Source organism: Pan troglodytes, chromosome 11, assembly GCF_028858775.2.
Source record: "Pan troglodytes isolate AG18354 chromosome 11, NHGRI_mPanTro3-v2.0_pri, whole genome shotgun sequence".
Taxonomy (NCBI): Eukaryota; Metazoa; Chordata; class Mammalia; order Primates; family Hominidae; genus Pan; species Pan troglodytes.
In genome coordinates this window covers 81,620,474-81,641,712 of record NC_072409.2, presented here as the reverse complement: position 1 = coordinate 81,641,712, position 21,239 = coordinate 81,620,474, and the positions used below count along the sequence as shown (strand labels likewise).

General features: G+C 49.0%; 1 protein-coding gene across 4 annotated transcripts; it reads right to left on the bottom strand.

The window, feature by feature from the left end:
- Positions 1-9,718: 9,718 nt before the first annotated feature.
- On the bottom strand, positions 9,719-20,199 carry MYORG (myogenesis regulating glycosidase (putative)). Of its 4 annotated transcripts, none has more exons than XM_001160626.7 (2): positions 19,851-20,193; positions 9,719-16,040 (listed from the first exon to the last, which is right to left on the bottom strand). In XM_001160626.7, the coding sequence occupies exon 2, from the start codon at positions 15,975-15,977 to the stop codon at positions 13,833-13,835; it is 2,145 nt and encodes a 714-aa protein (XP_001160626.1). In that variant the 5' UTR covers positions 15,978-16,040; positions 19,851-20,193; the 3' UTR covers positions 9,719-13,832. The 4 variants fall into 4 exon arrangements, with proteins under 4 accessions (XP_001160626.1, XP_009454769.1, XP_009454768.1 ...); XM_009456494.5 differs by having other exon boundaries at positions 11,962-16,035; positions 19,851-19,993; XM_009456493.5 differs by having other exon boundaries at positions 13,693-16,040; positions 20,122-20,199.
- Positions 20,200-21,239: the final 1,040 nt, after the last annotated feature.

The window sequence follows — 21,239 nt, the reverse complement described above, 5'->3', positions numbered from 1 at the left end:
TCATGTTGAGTAGGCTGGGGAGAAAGAGGAAGAGAAGGGGTTGGCCTTGCTGTCTCAGGGGTGGCAGAGGGGGAAGAAAATCTGCCTATAAGTGGACCTGCACAGTTCAAACCCATGTTGGTCAGGGGTCAACTGCATATTCATAAAGGCTATTGGTTTGTAGTTTTCTTTCTTTGTGATGTCTTTGATTATGGTTATCAGGGTAATACTGACCTCATAGAATGAATTGAGAAGCATACCCTCCCGTTCTATTTTTTGGAAGAGCTTAAAGTATTGGTGTAATTTTTCTTTGAATATTGATAGAATTCACCAGTGAACCCATCTGGTGTTTCTTTGTGAGAGTTTTTTAAATGGCTAATTTAATCTATTTACTTTTTATACATCTGTTCAGTTTTCTATTCCTTCTTCAGTCAGTTTCTGTAATTTGTGCCTTTCTAGGAATGTATCCCTTTCATCTATTTTATCTAATTTGTTGGCATATACCTATTGATAGCATTGCCTTGTAATCCATTTTTATTTCTGTAAGGTTGGTACTAATGTCCCTTCTTTTGTTCCTAATTTTAGTAATTTTAGTCTCTCTTTCACTAATCAGCATAGCTAGAGGTTTATCAATTTTGTTAATCTTTTAAAAGAACCAACTTTTGTTCTTATTGATTTTTCCCTATTGTTTTCCTATACTCTATTTCATTTATTTACACTCTAGTCTTTATTATTTTCTTCTTTCTATTTGTTTTGGGATTTAATTTGCTCTTCTTTTTCTAGTTTCTCAACATGGAAGCCTAGGTTATTGATTTGAAATCTTTCTTCTTTTTCTTCATCTTCATTTTGTCGTCTCCATCTCTGTCTCCATCTCCTTCTCCTTCTTCTTCCTTCCTCCTTCCTCCTTCCTGCTTCCTCCTTCCTCCTTCTTCCTTCTTCAATGGGTTTTGTTATATTATCCAAGATAGTATCGAATTTCTAGGCTGAAGTGATCTTCTAGCTCAGCCTCTGGCGTAGCTGGAATTACAGCCACATGCCACAGTGCCTGGCATGAAATCTTTCTTGTTAAAAAAAACTATATTCTTATTTTCCCCGGTATACAATACATATTAAGTATATTGCCATGCTATGTAATAGATCCACAGAACTAATTCATCTGTTCTAACTAAAACTTTGTACCCTTTGACCAACATCTCCCCATTCCTCCCAGCCTCTGGCAGTGACCATTCTACTCTCTGTATCTTGAGTATGACTTATTTTTAGACTCTACATATAAATGAGATCTTATAGTATTTGTCTTTCTGTGCCTAGCTTGTTTCACTTAACATGATGTCCTCCAAATTCATCCAATACAAATGACAGTATTTCCTTCTTTTAAATGGCTGAGTAGCATTCCATTATATAAATATGCCACACTTTCTTTATCCATTCCTTTACTGGTGGATACTTAGGTTGATTCCATATCTTGCCTATTGTGAATAATGCTTCAGTGAACATAGGATTGTAGATATCTCTTCAACATACTGATTTCATTTCCTTTGGCTATATACCCAGAAGTGGGATTGCTGGATCATCTGGTAGTTCTATTTTTAACTTTTTAAGAAATCTTCATACTGTTTTCCATAATGTGTTTCTTCTTTTTTGTGATAGGTGTTTACAGCTATAAATCTCCCTCTAAATACTGCTTTCACTGCCTCACATAAGTTTTAGTATATTTTCATTTTCACTTATCTTGAAGTATTTTCTTTTTCTTTTTCTTTTTTTTTTTTTTTTTTTTTTTGAGATGGAGTCTCACTCTGTCGCCCAGGCTGGAGTGTAGTGGCATGATCACAGCTCACTGCAACCTCTGCTCCCCGGGTTCAAACAATTCTCTGCCTCAGCCTCCCGAGTAGCTGGAATTACAGGTGCCCACCACCATGCCTGGCTAATTTTTGTATTTTTAGTAGAGACAGCGTTTCACCATCTTGGCTAGGTTGGTCTTGAACTCCTGACCTTGAACTTGGCTAGGTCAGGTGATCCACCCACGTCAGCCTCCCAAAGTGCTGGGATTACAGGCATTAGCCACCGCACCTGGCCTATCTCAAAGTATTTTTAAATTTCTCTTGTGATTTATTCTCTGATCACTGGTTATTCAGGAGTCTGTTGTTTAAATTCCACACATTTGTTAATTTCTCCAACTTCCTTCTGTTATTAATTTCTAATTTTATTCCATTGTGACTATGGAATATACTTTGTATGATTTCAGTCCTTTTAAATGCATTGAGACTTGTTTTATGGAATAATAGATTATCTACCTTGGAGAATGTTCCATGTGCTCTTGAGAAGAATATATATTCTGTTGTTGCTCATGGAGTATACTATAGATGTATTAGGTCTGGCTGGTTTGTATTGTTCAAATATTCTATTTCCTTGTTGATCTTCTGTCTAGTTGTTCTATGTATTATTGAAAGTGGGGTATGGAAATCTCCAACTATTATTGTCTTTTTTTTTGCCATGGAAAAACCCTCTTATTTATTTGATTAAACAAAAATGAAATAAGCTGCATAGGAACAATTTTAAAGTCCACAGAGACACCAACCTTGTTTTAGGGCTGCAGTAGTTGATATAGCATCTCCGCTGCCTTCTCCAGCCTACTCTGTGGACCACAGCAATACATTCAAAAGCCTGTTAGCTAACGCAGGTGTTTTTGAACACTTTTCCATTGGCTCTTCACCTGCTCATTGCCTGTCATACCTGCAGCCTGCAATCATAGCATTTAAGATTTAAAGGTGAAAGTCAAAAGAAAAACAAACAAAAACTCACTTTTGCCTAAAGCTTTGGGGGAAATGTTCATTTCCCCACCCATCCAGTGAATTGACAGAATTCACACCACCATGGCAATATCCAGTTAAAAGAGGCAAAAGGCAGTCAGCACCCCAGAGGAACTTACAGCATGGTTTCTGCAGCCGGGGGAGTTGTTTTGGTAGTACATCGTCCTTGAATCATGTCTGCCTTGGACAAATAAAAATTAAGAGGTTTAACTTAATCATTCTAACATAGGCAACATGCCCATGTTAATCCCCCCAATTCTGCATTTACTTTTTTTCTTAAAAAAATAAAATAAACTCAACTGAATCATATCTTCTGCAGTTAAAAATTGAAGCACTAGGCTGGGCGCGGTGGCTCATGCCTGTAATCCCAGCACTTTGGGAGGCCAAGGCGGGCAGATCACAAGGTCAGGAGATTGAGACCATCCTGGCCAACATGGTCTTTTTGTACTACTAAAAGTATAAAAAAATTAGCTGGGCAAGGTAGCGCATGCCTGTACTCCCAGCTACTTGGGAGGCTGAGGCAGGAGAATATCTTGAACCCAGGAAGCGGAGGTTGCAGTGAGCTGAGATCACGTCACTGCACTCCAGCTTGGCTACAGAGTGAGTCTCTGTCTTAAAAAATAAAAATAAATAAATAAATAAATAAATAAAGCACTAGCTACTTGGGAGGTTGAGGTGGGAGGATCTCTTGAGCCCAGGAGGTCAAGGCTACAGTGAGCCATGATCACACCACTGCACTCCAGCCTCGGCAACATAACAAGATAAATAATAACAAATAAATAATAACAAGTAAATAAACAAATAAATAAAGCATTTTGCCAATATAGCTCAAGGTCTAATGGACAGTATTAAGCAAGATTCTAAAAAAATACTCACAACCCTCCCATCCACCCAAGTATACCTAACATGCTACTAAAAAGCAACAGCCCTTACCAACCCACCTGCATTGATTTCAGGAGAAAAGGAAAAAAGAATGAAATCTTACCACCCTAAAAACAAGATAACCCCAGGAAAAATATTTCTCTGAAGAAAGACAACTACAGAGACTGCTAGAAACATAAAGAATGATTACAGAGCTGGTTATTTAAAGCAAGTAAACACTTTGCTACACACATTAACATTCAGTCAGTGTGCTCTAAGACAGTCTTAAGGAAAACAGTACCCGAGCTTGTAAGTTAATACAATCATTAAAAGAAGGTCTAAGATCATGTGGATACACAAAACTTTCAGAACCATTACTGGTTAAGTGATGATGGCAAACATCCCACCAGGCTGGCTTGTTAACCCGTAAGATGAATTTTAAAAACAGACATACTTGAGGTGTCTCTTCACTATGGTATTTATAAGCCAAACTCACGATAATGACAATGGTTTTGGACCCTCCTCTCTTCTAACCAAACCAAAAATTAACTAGGGAAGAAAAGAGGCAGGAGGGCCAATACGGTATATTCTGGTAATGTGCTTCTCAACTTCATCAAGTATTTAATAAACAAGTAAAGGGAAAAAACAACCCATCAACGTGTTATTTTGGTAGAAAAAAAATTAAAATACAAAACAAAAGAGCAACACACACTTCATCAGTCATTGCTCAGTAAAAACGGTGATTGTCCAATATTATTGTTATTTATATATATGTATATATGTGTATATATATGTATGTGTGTATATATATATATGTTTATATATATATTTTTTGTTTGTTTGTTTTTGTTTTTGTTTTTGAGATGAAGTCTTGCTCTGTTGCCCAGGCTGGAGTACAATGGAGCGATTTTGGCTAACTGCAACCTCCGCCTCCCGGGTTCAAGCGATTCTCCTGCCTCAGCCTCCTGAGTAGCTGGGATTACAGGCACCCACCACCACGCCCAGCTGATTTTTGTATTTTTAGTAGAGATGGGGTTTCACCATATTGGTCAGGCTGGTCTCGAACTCCTGACCTCGTGATCTGCCCACCTTGGGCTCCCAAAGTGCTGGGATTACAAGCATGAGCCACCGCGCCACCGCACCCAGCCCCTTTTCTTTTTTATAATAGCGATGGGGTCTCACCATATTGCCTAGGCTGATCTTGAACTCCTGGGCTCAAGCAATCCTCCCACTTCAGCCTCCCAAAGTGCTAGGATTACAGGTGTGAGCCACTGCGCCTGGCTGTTGTTATTGAAATGTCTAGTCTGCCTTCAATTCTAACAGTTTTTGCTGTATGTATCTTTGGACTTTTTGTTTCACCCAACTTTTATGCTAAAAGTAGAGTTAGACTAAATCATAATTGATCATTGAAGTCCATTAAAAGTGGGTCAAATTGTATGTGTTACACTATTTAAAATCTTGCTTATCATTGTATATCACTTTTTAAATAGAATGTAATTTATTTTGTGGCCAGGCGCAGTGGCTCATGCCTGTAATCCTAGCACTTTGGGAGGCTGAGGCAGGCGGATTGCCTAAGCTCAGGAGTTCAAGATCACCCTGGGCAACATGGTGAAACCCTGTCTCTGCTAAAATACAAAAAATTAGCCAAGTGTGTTGGTGCGCACCTGTAGTCCCAGCTACTCGGGAGGCTGAAGCATGAGAATCATTTGAGCCCGGGAGGCAGAGGTTGCAGTGAGCTGAGATCACACCACTGCATTCCAGCCTGGGCAACAGAACAAGACTGTCTCAGAAAAAAAAAAAAAAAGTAATTTATTTTGTGCTTTTGATTTTTTCTAGAAATTTACTTATACGAAAAGAACTATTTATTTGTTTTAAAGAGATGGAGTCTTACTATATTAGCCAGGCTGGTCTCAAACTCCTGGTCTCAAGCAATCCTCCCTCCTCAGCCCCCTAAAGTGCTGGGATTACAGGCATGAGCCACTGTGCCCAGCACCTGAAAAAGCACTATTTGGTAGAGTCATGTTTTAACATAGACTCAAAACTTCCCTGCCCCTGAGCAGGGGCCACAAAGTCCCAGTCTGGCTTCTGTGTCATGTTTAGAGGATGTGGGGTCCAGACAGAATCATCAATGGTCAGGGTCAGGGCTCAACCTAGGGTCCAGAGTGGTTATGTCTGGGAGGCTCAGTGGTATAGCTAGGAGTGGAATTCAAGCATAACACTATTGAGAGGCCAACTGTGGGCACTAGGGAGGGAAGAGGGAGCAAGTGTTCTAAGTGCAACAGACTATGTATATCCCTGTGCCTGAAAGAACTGGTCCCAGCTGGGTTCCGGCCCCCAAGGTTTGTAAGGTTTAGAAAGTGGCCAATATCTCTTGTGATGTCTCAGGCACAGAGATAAATGTGCAAGGAACTATGTACCTCTTCTGGCCCCTGTGGGGTGGACTCTGGCTGGGTGATAGGGAAGGCAACTAGGTAAATATTGTGGGAGTCAGTGAAGGTGGGTAGTTTACCTCCTTGTATTGGATGTGGTTTCACCTGCGACGGGACATGTGGGGCTAAGACTTCAATTTCCTCTTCAATCGGAAGCCCTCCAAGCTCCAGAGCATCTCCTCCTTGAAATTTTCCCTATTTTCCCACCCACACGAAAGAGGCTCTGCCTGGAGCACCACCTGTTTCCCCACTACCCCTTCACTGCTCAGGGTGAAGCAGCATCAAAAGACCCTCTCCCCAGCAGGGTGGTCTTAAGCTTTCACCTCCTAGGGGCATTTCACAGGGTCAGTAGAAAACCAAAATACCCTTTTGACCTTAAAAAACAATGCCTTACACCTCTACTGAAAGTGCTTGTTTGCTGAATTGAAGACTTTAAGGAATGAAGTTATAATGGTAGAATTTCAATTGAAATTCCTGTGCAGATATGTGACCCCAAGTGAGGCCCCTATGTTTGGGGAGTAGAAGCTCTGACCTCTAGCCATCCATCCTTTGGCCCAACTCGTTCTTTCTTTTCTAGAAGTGCCATTCCCCCTTCCCCCTGCTGCTGCTCTCTTGAAGCTGTGCTACGGGGGCCAGTCTCGGTGAGACCGGTTGTCTGCCTTTCCCCAATCCCTACCAAATCCACTTTCCGTCCCCTCCCGCCGCCATCCTGCTCAGGATTATGTAATAGGAAGTTCTCAACTAGACTCCCTGGGGAGGGAAAAGGGGCCTGAGAGGGAAAAACAGCACAAGAATACAGAGCACAAGAGGCACAACCTTTTCCTGTTCTCTAGACTGAGAGCTCCCCAGAACGGGGCCTCCTCTTCTGTTTTCTCCCGTACCTCCCCGCAACCCTGGAGCCATGCAACCCAGGGCTCGCCGCATAAGGCCGAGTATTCTACCCTCTCCTCAAGCTGCTGGAAAGATCCTTGGGCAGGACTAGCCTTAAGATAAAAAGCAGGCTGCTTCCTTGGGAGCAGGGGTGTGTCTGGAGAGGGTAGGGTATCAGCAGAAGCCCCACTGAGTCGAACAATGGCAGGAAAGGAAACCACGCAGTTGCCACTGCATTTTTCTTCAAGGCTGAGTCTGTGCAGACCTTTCCTGGAAGGGATGGTGGTATAGCTGTTTCCAGAATAGAAGGTAGTATTTCTTCAAATGCCTTTCAAAATATGATGGGGTGTGTGTGTGTGTGTGTGTTTGTGTGTGTGTGTCTCCCTCACAGAAGCAGAGACAGAGGAGTGAAAAGGAGCCACATCATAGATGCCTTGAACACCAAAGCTTTGATTTTTTTCTAAATGACATGATTGAATTTCACGAAGATTTCCTTGGCTGCTGTGTGGATTGGTGGTTTGCCGGGTCCAAGAGCGGAAAGAATTAGGAGACCACTACAGTGGTCCAGGCTCCAGTTGATTAGGTCTGATGTGGGATAGTGGCCAGGGGACAAAGAGGTCAACATTGGCCCTTACTCAGGGAGGGGAGAAAGGACCAGAGTACTTGGTGAGGGGAACCAGGAGAATAAGATTTGCTCTGGAGCCAGATCCAGGGTTAGAAATCTGGGGAAACAACAACAAAAACTCTCCTAGAAAACCCATAGCTTGGGCTCATAGAGCAGGCTTGGCTGGGGCTCAACCCATTCATATAGTGTTGGAAGGGAAACTGAGACACACTCTCAGGAACAGAAGGTCACAGAATGGGAGCCTAGGCTCCAGTCCCAGGCTTCCTGCAATGGCCACTCAGTTCATCCCCAGTACTCCTGAAGGGAGTTCCCATTTATGCATATCACACCCACCGCCCACAAGCCCAGGGGTAGAGGGCAGACCAGTGAGGAATTCTGGCTACAACAAGGCTGCTGGAAGCTCCACAGGGGAGGGTCAGCACCCGCCCCCACCCAGATCCAGATGTGCAGAGAGAGATAAATTTGGAATGTGCAGGGATAAGGGACTGGAAAAGGCTGGCAGGAGCCAGGGTTCCTGGCACCCTGGGAAATTAGGGATAGGGATAGCTGGCAGCCCAGTTCTTTTCTCTTTCCCTAACTCCAAGAAAGATCCTCGTGAATCCTGACATTTCAGCATGCCCTCCCAATTACTTGAATCTTTTTTTAGCATCAGTGGAGAAAGGGGAAACACTTCTCGGCCTAGAATCAGGCCCACTTGGTGGCAGCTTCAGAGATGCACATTTCAGCTAGCTCCCATCCTTGGAGGTATACAGACTGGGATGGGCCATGCTGTTGAAAGGGGATGAGTTCTGGGTCTGAGATTCTCGATCCCTGCAAACAGGATACCAACGTTCTAGTGCAGCTGTGGTTACTAATTTTCCATATGACCTCAGGCCAATACCCTCCTCTCTCAGAGCTTCAGTTTGTTCATCTGTGCTTTTGTGATTAATGGGGTCAATGGCAGAAGCCAGACGAGAAACCAGATCCCAAGCCAAGGGCCAGTTTGTTGGAATTTGCCCAGACAAGGTGTGCAGTCTGGTTTCCATCCAGGCCGTCAGACACTCCTGCCTGCCTTCAATGCCCTTCTAAAAGGTACTCCTCCTCCAGGGAAGCCTCACAGATTATCTTCTTCCCCCCTCATGTCATACACTGCTTGGTCCAGGGCTGTCCAATAATACTTGTTGCAACTATGGAAAAGTTCTATAATTTGCACTGTCCAATATATTAGCCACTAGTCACATATGGCTGTTGAACATTTGAAGTGTGGCTAATGTGCCTAAAGAACTGAATTTTAATTAATTTTAGAAGTAAATTTAAGAAGCCATATGTGGCTACTCACTACCATATTGGACAATACAGGTTCTAGCCAAGGCTTTTCTCTCTTTGTTCCTTGTTTATAATAGTTCATAGGAGTTACCATTTGTTGAGCACTTACTCTTTGCCAATTTTTGTGTGTTTTATTTATTTTTTTCCTCTTTTTTTTTCTTTTTTCTTAATTTATTATACTTTAAGTTATAGGGTACACATGCACAACGTGCAGGTTTGTTACATATGTATACATGTGCCATGTTGGTGTGCTGCACCCGTTAACCTGTCATTTACATTAGGTATATCTCCTAATGCTATTCCTCCCCCCTCCCCCTGCATAGGGTTTTATACACATCTCAGTGAATCCTAGAAATTCCATTTTAAAGATGAAGAAACCAAGGTTAGGTAAAACTGGTTTCAGGTTGCATAGAAAGCTGGAGAACCATTCAAATGTGGGTCATGTTCTCCAGCCATTTAAGGAACTTTCCAGGGCCCAGCCTGGGGTTCTCCTTCTACACTTACTCTAGAGCACATGGCTGGACACCAGGGCCTGGGGAGGCTTATCAATGAGTATCAATTGGTAGATGGTAGACACTTGATGAAAAGGAGAGAAACTATATTCACTTTCCATCTCCCAGGGACCCAGGAATCCTGGCTCCTGACATCCCACCTTGAGGTATCTCTCTTTTTGCCTTTCTCCTGGACTACAGTGTCCCTTGGGTCACAAACTCAGAGTTCAACTGGGTGCTATGTGCAGAGGACTGGGGAGGGGGTGTCACAGCAGGCCCAGAGAAAGCCATCCAGGCTGAGAGCTGGTTTCTAGAAGGATCCTTGTTTTTAATCAATAAAACAAGAAATAGTATTATAATAGCTACCATTTATTGAGCACCTACTTTGTGCCAGGCACTTTACATACATTTGTGCTTATAATTCTTACAACAACCTCGGGAGGTAGGCATTATTATCACCATTTGACATATGAGAAAACAGAGGCTTAGCAAGGTTAAGCGGCTTGTTCAAGGTCACAGAGCTGGTAGATGAGTGATAGAATCAGCACTTGAGTTGTGCATCTGTGAGGGCCCCAAAGCTTTCATCAGGCATTTTCCACACTGAGAAAATAAAGAAGGTAGAGGAGTGGTGTATTAGTCTGTTTTCACACTGCTGATAAAGACATACCCGAGACTGGGTAATTTATGAAGAAAAAGAGGTTTAATGAACTCACAGTTCCATGTGGCTGGGAGGCCTCACAATCATGGTGGAAGGCGAAAGGCACATCTTACATGGCAGCAGACAAGAGAGAATGAGAGCCAAGCAAAAGGGGAAACCCCTTATTAAACCATCAGATCTTGTGAGACTTATTCACTACCACCAGAACAGTATGGGAGAAACTGCCCCCATGATTCAATTATCTCCCACCAGGTCCCTCCCACAATTATGGGAGCTACAATTTAAGGTGATATTTGGATGGGGACACAGCCAAACCATATCATTCTCTCCCTGGCCCCTCCCAAATCTCATGTCCTCTCATTTAAAAATCAATCATGCCTTCCCAACAGTCCCCCAAAGTCTTAACTCATTTCAGCATTAACTCAAAAGTCCATACTCCAAAGTCTCATCTGAAACAAGGCAAGTCCCTTCCACCTATGAGCCTGTAAAATCAAAGGCTAGTTAGTTACTTCCTAGATACAATGGAGGTACAGGCATTGGCTAAATACACCCATTTCAAGTGGGAGAAGTTGGCCAAAACGAAGTGGCTAAAGGCCCCATGCAAGTCTGAAATCCAGCAGGGCAGTTAAATCTTAAAGCTCCAAAGTGGTCTCCTTTGACTCCATGTCTCACATCCAGGTCACACTGATGCAGGAGGTGGGTTCCCATGGTCTTGGGCAGCTCCACCCCTATGGCATTGCAGGGTACAGCCTACTTCTCAGTTGCTTTTACAGGCTGGCGTTGAGTGTCTGTGGCTTTTCCAGGTGCATGGTGCAAGCTGTCAGTGGATATACCATTCTGATGTCTGGAGGACGGTAGCCTTCTTCTGACAGCTCTACTAGGCAGTGTCCCAGTGGGGTCTCTGTGTGGGGGCTTCCCCTTCCACATTGCCTTAACAGAGGTTCTCCATGAGGGCCTCACTCCTGTAGCAAACTTCTGCCTGGACATACATGCATTTCCATACATTCTCTGAAATCTAGGCAGAGGTTCCCAAACCTCAGTTCTTGACTTCTGTGCACCTGCAGGCTCAACACTACGTGGAAGATGCCAAGACTTGGGGCTTGCACCCTCTGAAGCCAAGGCCTGAGCTGTATCTTGGCCCCTTTTAGCCATGACTAGAGCAGCTGGGATGCATGGTACCAAGTCCCTGGGCTGCACACAGCAAGGGGACCTTGGGCCTGGCCCACAAAACCATTTTTTCCCTCCTAGGCCTCCAGGCCTGTGATGGGAGGCACTGCTGCAAAGGTCTCTGACATGCCCTGCAGACATTTCCCCCATGCCTTAGTGATTAACATTTGGCTCCTTGTTACTTATGCAAATTTCTGCAGGGGGCTTGAATTTATCCTCAGAAAATGGGTTTTTCTTTTCTATCTCATCATCAGGCTGCAAATTTTCCAAACTTTTATAGTCTGTTTCCCTTTTAAAACTGAATGCTTTTAACAGCACCCAAGTCACCTCATGAATGCTTTGCTGCTTAGAAATTTCTTCTGCCAGATACCCTAAATCATCTCCCTCGAGTTCAAAGTTCCACAAATCTCTAGGGCAGGGGCAAAATGCAGCCAGTCTCTTTGCTAAAATATAGCAAGAGTCACCTTTACTCCAGTACCAAACAAGTTCCTCATCGCTATCTGAGACCAACTCAGCCTGGATTTCATGTCCCAATCATTATCAGCATTTTGGTCAAAGCCATTTAACAAGTCTCTAGGAAGTCCCAAACTTTCCCACATTTTCCTGTCTTCTGATCCCTCCAAACTGTTCCAACCTCTGCCTGTTACCCAGTTCCAAAGTTGCTTCCACATTTTTGGGTATTTACAGCAGCGCCCCACTCTACTGGTACCAATTTACTGTATAGGTTCATTTTCACAGTGCTGATAAAGACATAACCAAGACTGGGTAATTTATAAAGAAAAAGAGGTTTAATGAACTCACAGCTCCACGTGGCTGGGGAGGCCTCACAAGCATGACAGAAAGGCACGTCTTACATGGCAGCAGGCAAGAGAGAATGAGAACTAAGCAAAAGGGGAAACCTCTTATAAAATCATCAGCTCTCATGAGATCTATTCGCTATCACCAGAACAGTATGGCGGAAACTGCCCCCATATTTCAATTATCTCCCACTGGGTCCTTCCCACAACACATGGCAATTATGGGAGCTACAATTCAAGATGAGTTTTAGGTGGGGACACAGCCAAACCATATCAGGTGGGGAAACGGATGCATTCTCTAGGGGGTAGGGGACTGGTTTTGCTACCAGAGCTATTGATGGAAGCTAAAGTTCACCCTGTTTCCCACCGACCCGCTCTGGCATGCCACTTTTCTCCAGACTCAGCTGCAAAGTCAGAAAAAACTCACTCCGGCTGAGGTTGCTCTTCTTAGAAAGAGAAAATGGCTGGCGTGGTGGCTCATGCCTGTAATCCCAACACTTTGGGAGGCCAAGGTGGGTGCATCACTAGGTCAGGAGTTTGAGACTAGCCTGGCCAACATGGTAAACCCCATCTCTACTAAAAAATACAAAAAGCCAGGCATAGTGATGCATGCCTGTAATCTCAGCTACTCAATCGCTTGAACCTAGGAGGAGGGGTTGCAGTAAGCTGATTGTGCCACTGCACTCCAACCTGGGTGACAGAGCAAGACTCCATCTAAGGGCGGGGGGGAAGAGAAAATGGCTGAGATGAAAGACCTTCCCCTGTCTGTTTATTGGTAGTTGTCAGTGTGTGCATGTAGCCTGTGTTCAGAAGCACAGACCACCAGAGTAAGAACATCACTCCCTTCTAGGCCACACCCCAGGCACATGTGCAGGGGGTGAGGCAGCTGAGGAATCTTGAAAGGGCTATTTATTTCCTACGAGAGTCCTGGGGAAACCGCCTGGGAGGAGGCTGGCTCAGCAATCAGAGCCTCAAATTTGCTCCATGCCCCCTTCCTCCAGATCATCCAGCCTCAGAGAGGTTGTGTTCATTTCATAGATCAGGGACCCATGATGCGTGTTTCTCTCTTTCTCTCTCTCTCACACACACACACGCACACTCTTCAGTTAAGGCACAAAGTCTGGCCTGCATGGCCCTGCAAGTCTGTTCCCATCAGGCACATTTGGCCCAGGGCTGAGCCCATGTATGTACACAAATGGGTTAGTGCAGTGTTAGGAGTCTCTTCACAAATTGGGAACATGATGATGGCTCTGTGCTAAGCCCAGTCCTCCTGTTCCCTGGGAGGGGATCTCTTGCCTCCTTGTCAGCCAAACACCTCCCCAGCTGGACTGGGACCAAATCAGCCACAGTTCAGGTGAGTGCTTTCTAACACTAAGAAAACACACGTTCTAAGTGTGGTGGGGGCTATTTGGAGACCTTAAATAAGATCAAGTCCCCACCTAAGATGGACAAAGATGGCCACGAAAGCCAGGATGGGGAGGTTTCTCTTTGTGCTTTTAAACCCCAACCATGTATAACCATGTATAACAGGAAGAGAGCTGACCTTTTTCCTCTAAGCTCTCTGGCTTCCACCCCAGGGAAGAGGTTTCTGCAGATTGGTGTGAGTGTGGGGGTGGAAAGGGCACAGTAAGGATTGTGCGTTGGAGCAGGAGATTGCTTCAGTGCCCCCTCCCCAGGCCCCACCTTCAGCAGCTGGTTCCAGCACATTTAAGTCAGCAGCCACTTAATAATGGGTGGTATAGAGGTGGAGGTTCCTGGGAGTACATGGTGCGGGTGTGACGGAGGGTTCAAGGTCTGCATGAAGACTGGGGGCTCTGCGGTTACCGGGCCCTGGGCTGGGTCAGGACGCCCAGGTAAAGTAGGCGATCTCATCCAGGTCGACCGGGTAATCGGTGAGCAGCACCGGCGTCTTGTCGAAAAGCTCACCCTTGTAGCTGCGCCACTTGCCGGCGGGCAAATAGACGTCGCGCTCCTGCTTGCCCGGCTCCAGCACCGGGGCCACAAGCAGCGTGTCCCCAATAAGGAACTGCGAGTCGATACGGTGAGCTGTCTCGTCGCCGGGCGCAATCCACCAAAGGGGGCGCACGATAGGGTCACCCGTGTCGGTGACCTCGCCCGCCAGCTCAAGCAACAGCGGTGCCACAAGCGAGGCCCGCAGGGCGGCGAACTTCTGCGCGATGGCCACCACTTCCGCGTCGTAGCGCCAGGGCGGGATAGAGAACTGCATGGCCGGCATAAAGGCGGCCACTTCCAGCCAGCGAATGTAGAGCTCGCGCTCGGGCACATCGCCGCCGGCTGTACGCTGGGGCACGGCGTTGCCGCCCACCATATCGGGTAGGATGAATGGGTAGCCCAGCATGCTGACAGTGAGCACCGCGGGGATGAGTGAGCGCAGCCCCAGGTCGTAGCCCCACACAGAGTCGCGATCCACCAGGCGGAAGAAGCAGGAGATGTTCTGTGACTGGTAGCCCACGCGCACCTCCGCCAGCGAGAAGAAGGGCAGCGCCATCTCAGTGTAGCGCCGGCTCCAGACGCTGGGGTCCGGCAGCGGCCGGTAGGTGCTGAAGTCCCGCGGCAGGTAGCTGACCTCGCCCGCGTCGAACTTGAAGGAAGCCACGGAGTAGCGAGAGCGCAGCCGCCGCAGGTGTCCCTGGAACCAGTCGCGGGCCTTTGGGTGCGTGAAGTCTAGCACCGCGCCGATGCCGTTCCACCAGCGCACCAGCGCGGGTAACCGGCCCGTGGGTTCGCGCACGAACAGCTCGCGCTCCACGCCCTCGCCGAAGCGCGACGAGTTGTAGTTGACAAACGGGTGCACCCAGAGCGTGACGCGGAAGCCGGCGTCGCGCAGGCGGCGGAACATGTCGCTGGCGTTGGGGAATCTGACCTCGTCGAAGTCGAAGTCGCCATAAGCAGGTGTGTACATGTCGTCGATTTCCAGGTGGCTGCTGTTGAAGTGGTGCTGGCGGATCTGTTGGGCAAAACGCAGCACCTTGTCCTGGTCCACGGCGCGCCCGTACAGCGCCCACGTGGACCAAATGGGGTCTCGGAAGGCCTCGGGTGCTGGCACCCTTGACGGCTTGTTGAAGTAGCGGCGCACCATGTACTTGTGGATGGAGGTGACGTCCGAGCCCACGCACACTCGGTAGCTCAGCTCTGGCGCTGCGGTGCGGCCGGCGGGTGGCTTGTAGGGCGTGTCGTGGTAGCGTGCCTGAAGCCGCAGCGAGCGCTCCGTGCTGTTCCAGCCCAGGTGGAAGGGCACTGAGTCATTGACTTTGATGGCGGCCGCGCGCGAAGATAGCCAGTAGCGCTCGAGGATGCCCCCAAACGCGGCGTCGGAGGAGTAGACATCGCTGGTGACGAACGGCTGGGGCTCCTGCTGGCCATCCAGGCGGATGGGCCAGTGTTGCGTCCTCATCTCGGCGCCACCATACCAGTGGGCCGCCGCGTCGCCCAAGAACATGGCGTGCTCCACGGCCCGGCCCGGCGCTGCCTCCTCCCAGCGCACGCGGTAGCACATGACCGTGTCCTTGGGTCGCACAGTCTGGATGAAGAAGTGCAGCGGCCGCCCGTCGGCCGTGAGCGAGCAGCCCAGCAGGGCGCCATCGCGGCTGCAGGAGTCAAGGTCCAGCGCGCCGGAGCGGAAGGCCAGGCGGAAGACCTGCTCTCCCTTCTGATTGCGGATGGAGAAGCCGCCAGCTTTCAGGTCCAGCAGCTCCGCGCGAAGTCGTTCCGCCTTGCGTAGGGAGACGCTGTAGTAGCACCAGGCCACCACCGCGGCCAGCACAAGCAGCAGCCCCAGAACCGCGGAGCCCAGCAGCGGCTTCAGCTCTTTGGAAGGCTTGGGCTTGGCAGGTGAGAAGTTGTCGGGCAGGAAGGTGTACATAGCTGCGGCTGCGATGGCCTCGGGGTTCTGACGGTATGCGTAGCAGCCAGGCCGGCGGCGGCGGGGGTAGGCCTGGCTCTTCTCCTGAGGGTTCTGGAGCATTAGTGGGCTGCTAAGAAAGGAGCGGGCCGTGGGGCCATCTGACTGAGTTCATCTCAACCTGCTCTGAAAGGAGGAGACAGAGATGGAACTGAGCTATCTCATCCCATGATATTTCCATTTGCTGCCGCAAGCTAAGAGGAGGTGTATACTTTGGGAAGATGAATACTGGAACCTGAGGGCTTGAAGAGTGGCAAAGGTGAGACCCTTACCAGGACAATCTGTGCCTAACCCACCCTTTCTCATGGGACCTAATGCTTGCCCAAATTAGGACTCTGTGACTGGGGGGCGGCGCATGTGACTGGGAGATGGCACGCATCCTCATTTTCCTAGTGGAGAAACAAACCCTGAGAGGGTCAGGAAGCTTTCCAGGATCACAGGATAAGCCAGGCCTCCCCAGATCACACATGGGGCCGTTCGGGCTGAAGAGACGGGAAAGGAACTAGAAAAGTCCTGCTCTCCTAGAGGTGTGGATGGTCAGGGTGGGAGAGGGGGTATTGTCCAGCCAGCTCCTTGAGACTTTTTTTTTTTTGAAATGGAGTCTCCCTCTGTCACCCAGACTGGAGTGCAGTGGCATGATCTCAGCTCACTGCAATCTCTGCCTCTTGGGTTCAAGCGGGTCTCCTGCCTCAACCTCCCGAGTAGCTGGGATTAAAGGCGCACACCACCACACCTAGCTAATTTTTGTATTTTTGGTAGAGACAGGGTTTCACCATGTTGGTCAGGCTGGCTTCGAACTCATGACCTCAAGTGATCCACCTGCCTCAGCCTCCAGAAGTGCTGGCATTACAGGCGTGAGCCACCTCGCCCAGTCCCCCTTGAGACTTTTAACAGGGCGGTAGGCTAGCTTCCCTGTCCCCAGAGGGGGAGAGGAGGGAGGAAGGGAGAATAGCTCAGGGATGTGTTTTTATCCTGAGTCAAAAGCCTGATGAAGTCTGGAGATTGAAGAAGACACCCAAAGCCAGACTTAGTCCCAGGGCCTGGTTTGGAGGGAGGTAGACTTGGGTTCAGACATTAGGGCCTGGGGCAGGAGCCTGGCATGGGGGGCCAGTTGTTTCTCACATCTGCTTCTCTTTGCCCTCAAACTCACCCTGCTCTCAGCCATCATCCATCACCAAATCCATTTCCATGCCTGCCTTCCTGCTTTGCTCCTGGCACCACATCTGTGGGCCAGCTACTTCCTCGCTCTGTTTCACCCACTGTCCTGTTTCTGTCATAGTTTGGGCACTGTCACTTCTCCCCTGTATTACCAAACGCTTCCCCCAACAGGCCTCTCTGACTCTAACTTCTTTCTCACCAGTGCCTTCTGATCACGGCAACCATAGTGATCTTTCTAAAGCACTTATCAAACCATATCTATCCCTAGCTTCGAGAGCTGCTCATTGCTTCCATGATGAAATTTAAAAGTGTTTGCTTTGCATTGGAGGCTCCAGGCATGATGTGTTCTCAGCTACCGTTCTGATTCCATTTCCAGCCAGGCCTATCTTGTGATTACCAAGCTCGTTCCTTCCCCAACCTAAATCCTTTAGGCCACCTGCTTCAGGAGATTTCACCCACCTAGCTTGGGCCAACGCACCTCCTCCACCTACCTGCTCTCCAGGGATCAGACACCCACCACTACCACTAACACACATAAACTCTGACACACTATATGCTAAATATCCAGATATGAGGCCATGCACGGTGCTCATGCCTGTAATCCTAGCACTTTGGGAGGCCAAGGAGGGCAGATCTCTTGAGCTCAGGAGTTTGAGACCAGCCTGGGCAACATGTTGAAACCCTGTCTCTACCAAAAATACAAAAAAAAAAAAAAAAAAAATTAGCCAGGCATGGTGGTGTGCACCTGTAGTCCCAGCTACTTGGGGGGCTGAGGTGGGAGGGTCGCTTGAGCCCAGGAGGTCAAGGCTGCAGTGAGCCGACATTGTGCCACTGCACTCCAGCCTAGGTGACAAAGTGAGACCCTATCTCAAAAAAAAAAAAAAAATACAGATATGACTACAGGGAAACACAGGCTCAGGGGAAGAGGTGTGTCCTACTCTGCCACTCAAGGCCACTGACCGTTCCTGTCCCAGGCTTCAGAGCAGAGTCCAACAAAGAAATAACACCACCCAGGTGCACACACTGGCATACACACAGCCAGCCAGTTGGTTGCCCAACTGCTCCAGCTCGGGGGAAGAAGAGAAGGAGACTAGCAAACAGTAATTAGCCTCCTCCCAGATGCCAGTGTCTGTCTGTAAGTCCCCAGGGACTTCCAAGGAGATGCCGGAAATACTCAGGTTTTTCACCTCCCCCATGCAAGAATGCAAGGTGTGGAGCAGAATTTGATCCTAAATGTCAATACGCAGCTCCTCCCATAGGCACTTCCCACACGGTGCTAGCTCAGGGCCTCATTCTCAGTGCCCTCTGCCCCCAGCTGCCTAAGCTTGTCAGCCCTAGCTGGTCTGGAACAGACTCTTATTCCCTTTCTCTCAGTCTACAATGACTTAGCTTTCCTCCCCATTCCTATATAGATACAGCTTAGAAAACACCTCCTGGAAAATGCAGCCAGTGGCCTTTAGCTGATGCCCTCAAGCTGAGCAGAACCCAAAGAAGGCTTTAGGTGGCTCAGATCACACCTGTGAGTTTATATTCATTCATTCAAGATAACCAAAGCCCTATTCTGGGCACCAAGGAAATAAGGAGAGAGAGGGTCAGTATCTGAAGAGGAGAGAGACTTCCTCATCCTCAAAACTTTCATATGAAGTCAGCCTATCTCATGAGCCCTGGAGGCAGGAAGAGGCCACCAAGGTGGATTCAAAAGCCCTTTCCGACAGTTATGTTTTGAGAATCTTAATTTTCTGGGATCTGAAGTTCTTTGATGAAAGACAGAAGCCCACAGGCCTGGGCACCCACCCACCCCAGGCACCATGATAGTGTCCCAAATGTCACCACAGCATCCAGTTCTATCAACAATGTGGAACAGCAGACATAGCTGCAGTGTCCATTTTACAGGTGAGGAAACGTGGCCCAAACAGAAAAAGGAACTTGTCTGAAGTTAGCCAGGTAGCAAGGCTGCCTGGATCTAAAACCCCAGCCCAGCTCTCCACAGTGTAAGTTTTAGGAGATGGGAGATAATGATCTGACCTGGCTGCCTGAATGCAGTAGCAGAAAGGAGCCCTGGGGCTGAGCTGGTGGGACCAGCTTCCATCAGATGGACATGGCATGGTGAGGCCTGTCTTTCCAAGGGCTGGTGCTGCTGCTTGCTCCACGCGGACCACGAAGACCACGAGGGCAGCAAAGAGGGCAATTTTAATGGCATCTGGTACCGGGGCTTTGGGGGAGGAAGTCTGTGGTTCCGGTGTTAACAGTGGTGCCAGAGACCTCTGTAATCTGCCGCCTCCGCCAGGTGGAGTCTGCGGGGCGGGTCTCCCTGGGCTCTGTCCCTGCTGAGCCTCTCCCCACCGGACACTCAACCTCAGCCTTGGCTGCCACAGCTAGTCTGGTCTGAGGGGGAGGGCCCCGCCCGACTCAACTGAGGGGAGGCCATTCCAAGTAGAATCGTTAGTTGGACACAGTTCCCGGGGGGATGGAAATGTCAAAGGCAACTCGATCCGGCCCATCTCCCTCTCCTGCCAGGCGACGGTATCCGCGGGGATCGAGTGACTGCCTACGTAGCCTGGAATACTCCACAGCCGCCCTCCCTACCCCGCCCTGAAGGCTATACTGTCCGAAGGGGCCGACCGAGGTCAAGGGACCTGTCGCCCCGCGGGAATCGCGGCCGTGGGATGGGCCCAGGTGTTCAGGCTCGCTCCACCCATTCATCGGTGGGAGCGAAAGTTCAGGAATCGTGCTCCTTCAGCAGCCCCCCGCCCCCCACAGCCCTCCCGCTGGGCTCACCCATTGCAGTTACAGCCCGGCAGAAGCGGGGGTGAAAGAGCTTCCCGCCGATCCCCTGCGCTTGAACCAGAGTGAAGCTGCCACCGCGCCGCGCGGGGCTCTGTCTGGCAGGGCACAGCTGAGCCCCTCCTCGGGCCCCGCCCTGGGGTTCCTCGGCCACGCCCCAGTCATCCAGTCTCGTCTCGGGCCTCAGAGTCCAGCCCTGCCCTTGACGTTCGACCCCTCCTCCCAGGTTATCAGGCGGATCTGTGGCCCCGCCCCTCAGCCCCACCTTTCTCCCACCGCTCTGTGCTCTGCCCCTGGCATTTCAGGCTTGCTCAGTCCTGCGCCCCGCGGCTCCGACTCCCGCCGGCGGGCCCGCCCCTGCTGGGCCACTGCTAACCCGCAAGCGGGCGGGGCTCGGCCGCAGGCCTGCTGGGACATGTAGTTCTGCAGAAAGGAGCAGCTGCGGAAGGTTGGGGTTCTTGCACCTCTAGGCTAGGTTTGGAATGAGGTTGAGAGGGAGAGAGCTGCAGGGTAAAGGAGCAGAGCTGGCCATTGGAATTCCTTCGTTCCCGGTTTGGACAGGTGGAGGCCATATCGGTATAACGCTCTCACAAGCCCTCAGTTTTCCATACGGAAAAGTGGTGGCGCAATTCCGCGAGTAGCTCAGCTCCAGGTGCTTCCAATCGAGGGCCCCACGGAGGGAGCTGTAGTTCCAACCCGCCGCGAGTCCAAGCTGTCGGTTCCCACCGGACCAAACCAGCGGTGTCCGAGGTCAGGGACTGAGAAGACCAGTTTCTGCTCGGTGTTTTGCAACGTCACCCGCCTCCCAGACCGCTACCCCCAGACTAGTTATTTATAGGGTCCAGCCCCTCCTCCTAAGTTACAGCCTTTAGTTAGAAATGCCCAAGCTGCGGGAAAGTGGGTGTGCCCCGCCATGCCCCTCTCCCCGGGGGCTGGGCAAGACTCTGAGGTTTCATTTCTTTTTTATTTTATTTAATTTTTATATTTATTTATTTTTGAGTTTCGTTCTTGTTGCCCAGGCTGGAGTACAATGGCACGATCTCGGCTCACTGCAACCTCCGCCTCCCGGGTTCAAGCAATTCTCCTGCCTCAGCCTCCCAAGTAGCTGGGATTACAGGCACGCACCACCGCGCCTGGCTAATTTTGTATTTTTAGTAGAGACAGAGTTTCACCATGTTGGTCAGGCTGGTCTCAAACTCCTGACCTCAGGTGATCTACCTGCCTCGGCCTCCCAAAGTGCTGGGATTACAAGCGTGGGCCACCGCGTCCGGTCTTTATTTTTTTGAGAGAGGGTCTCGCTCTGTCGCCCAGGCTGGAGTGCAGTGGCGTTAACATAGCTCACTGCAGCCTCAATGTCCTTGGTTCAAGCTATCCCCTCCCGCC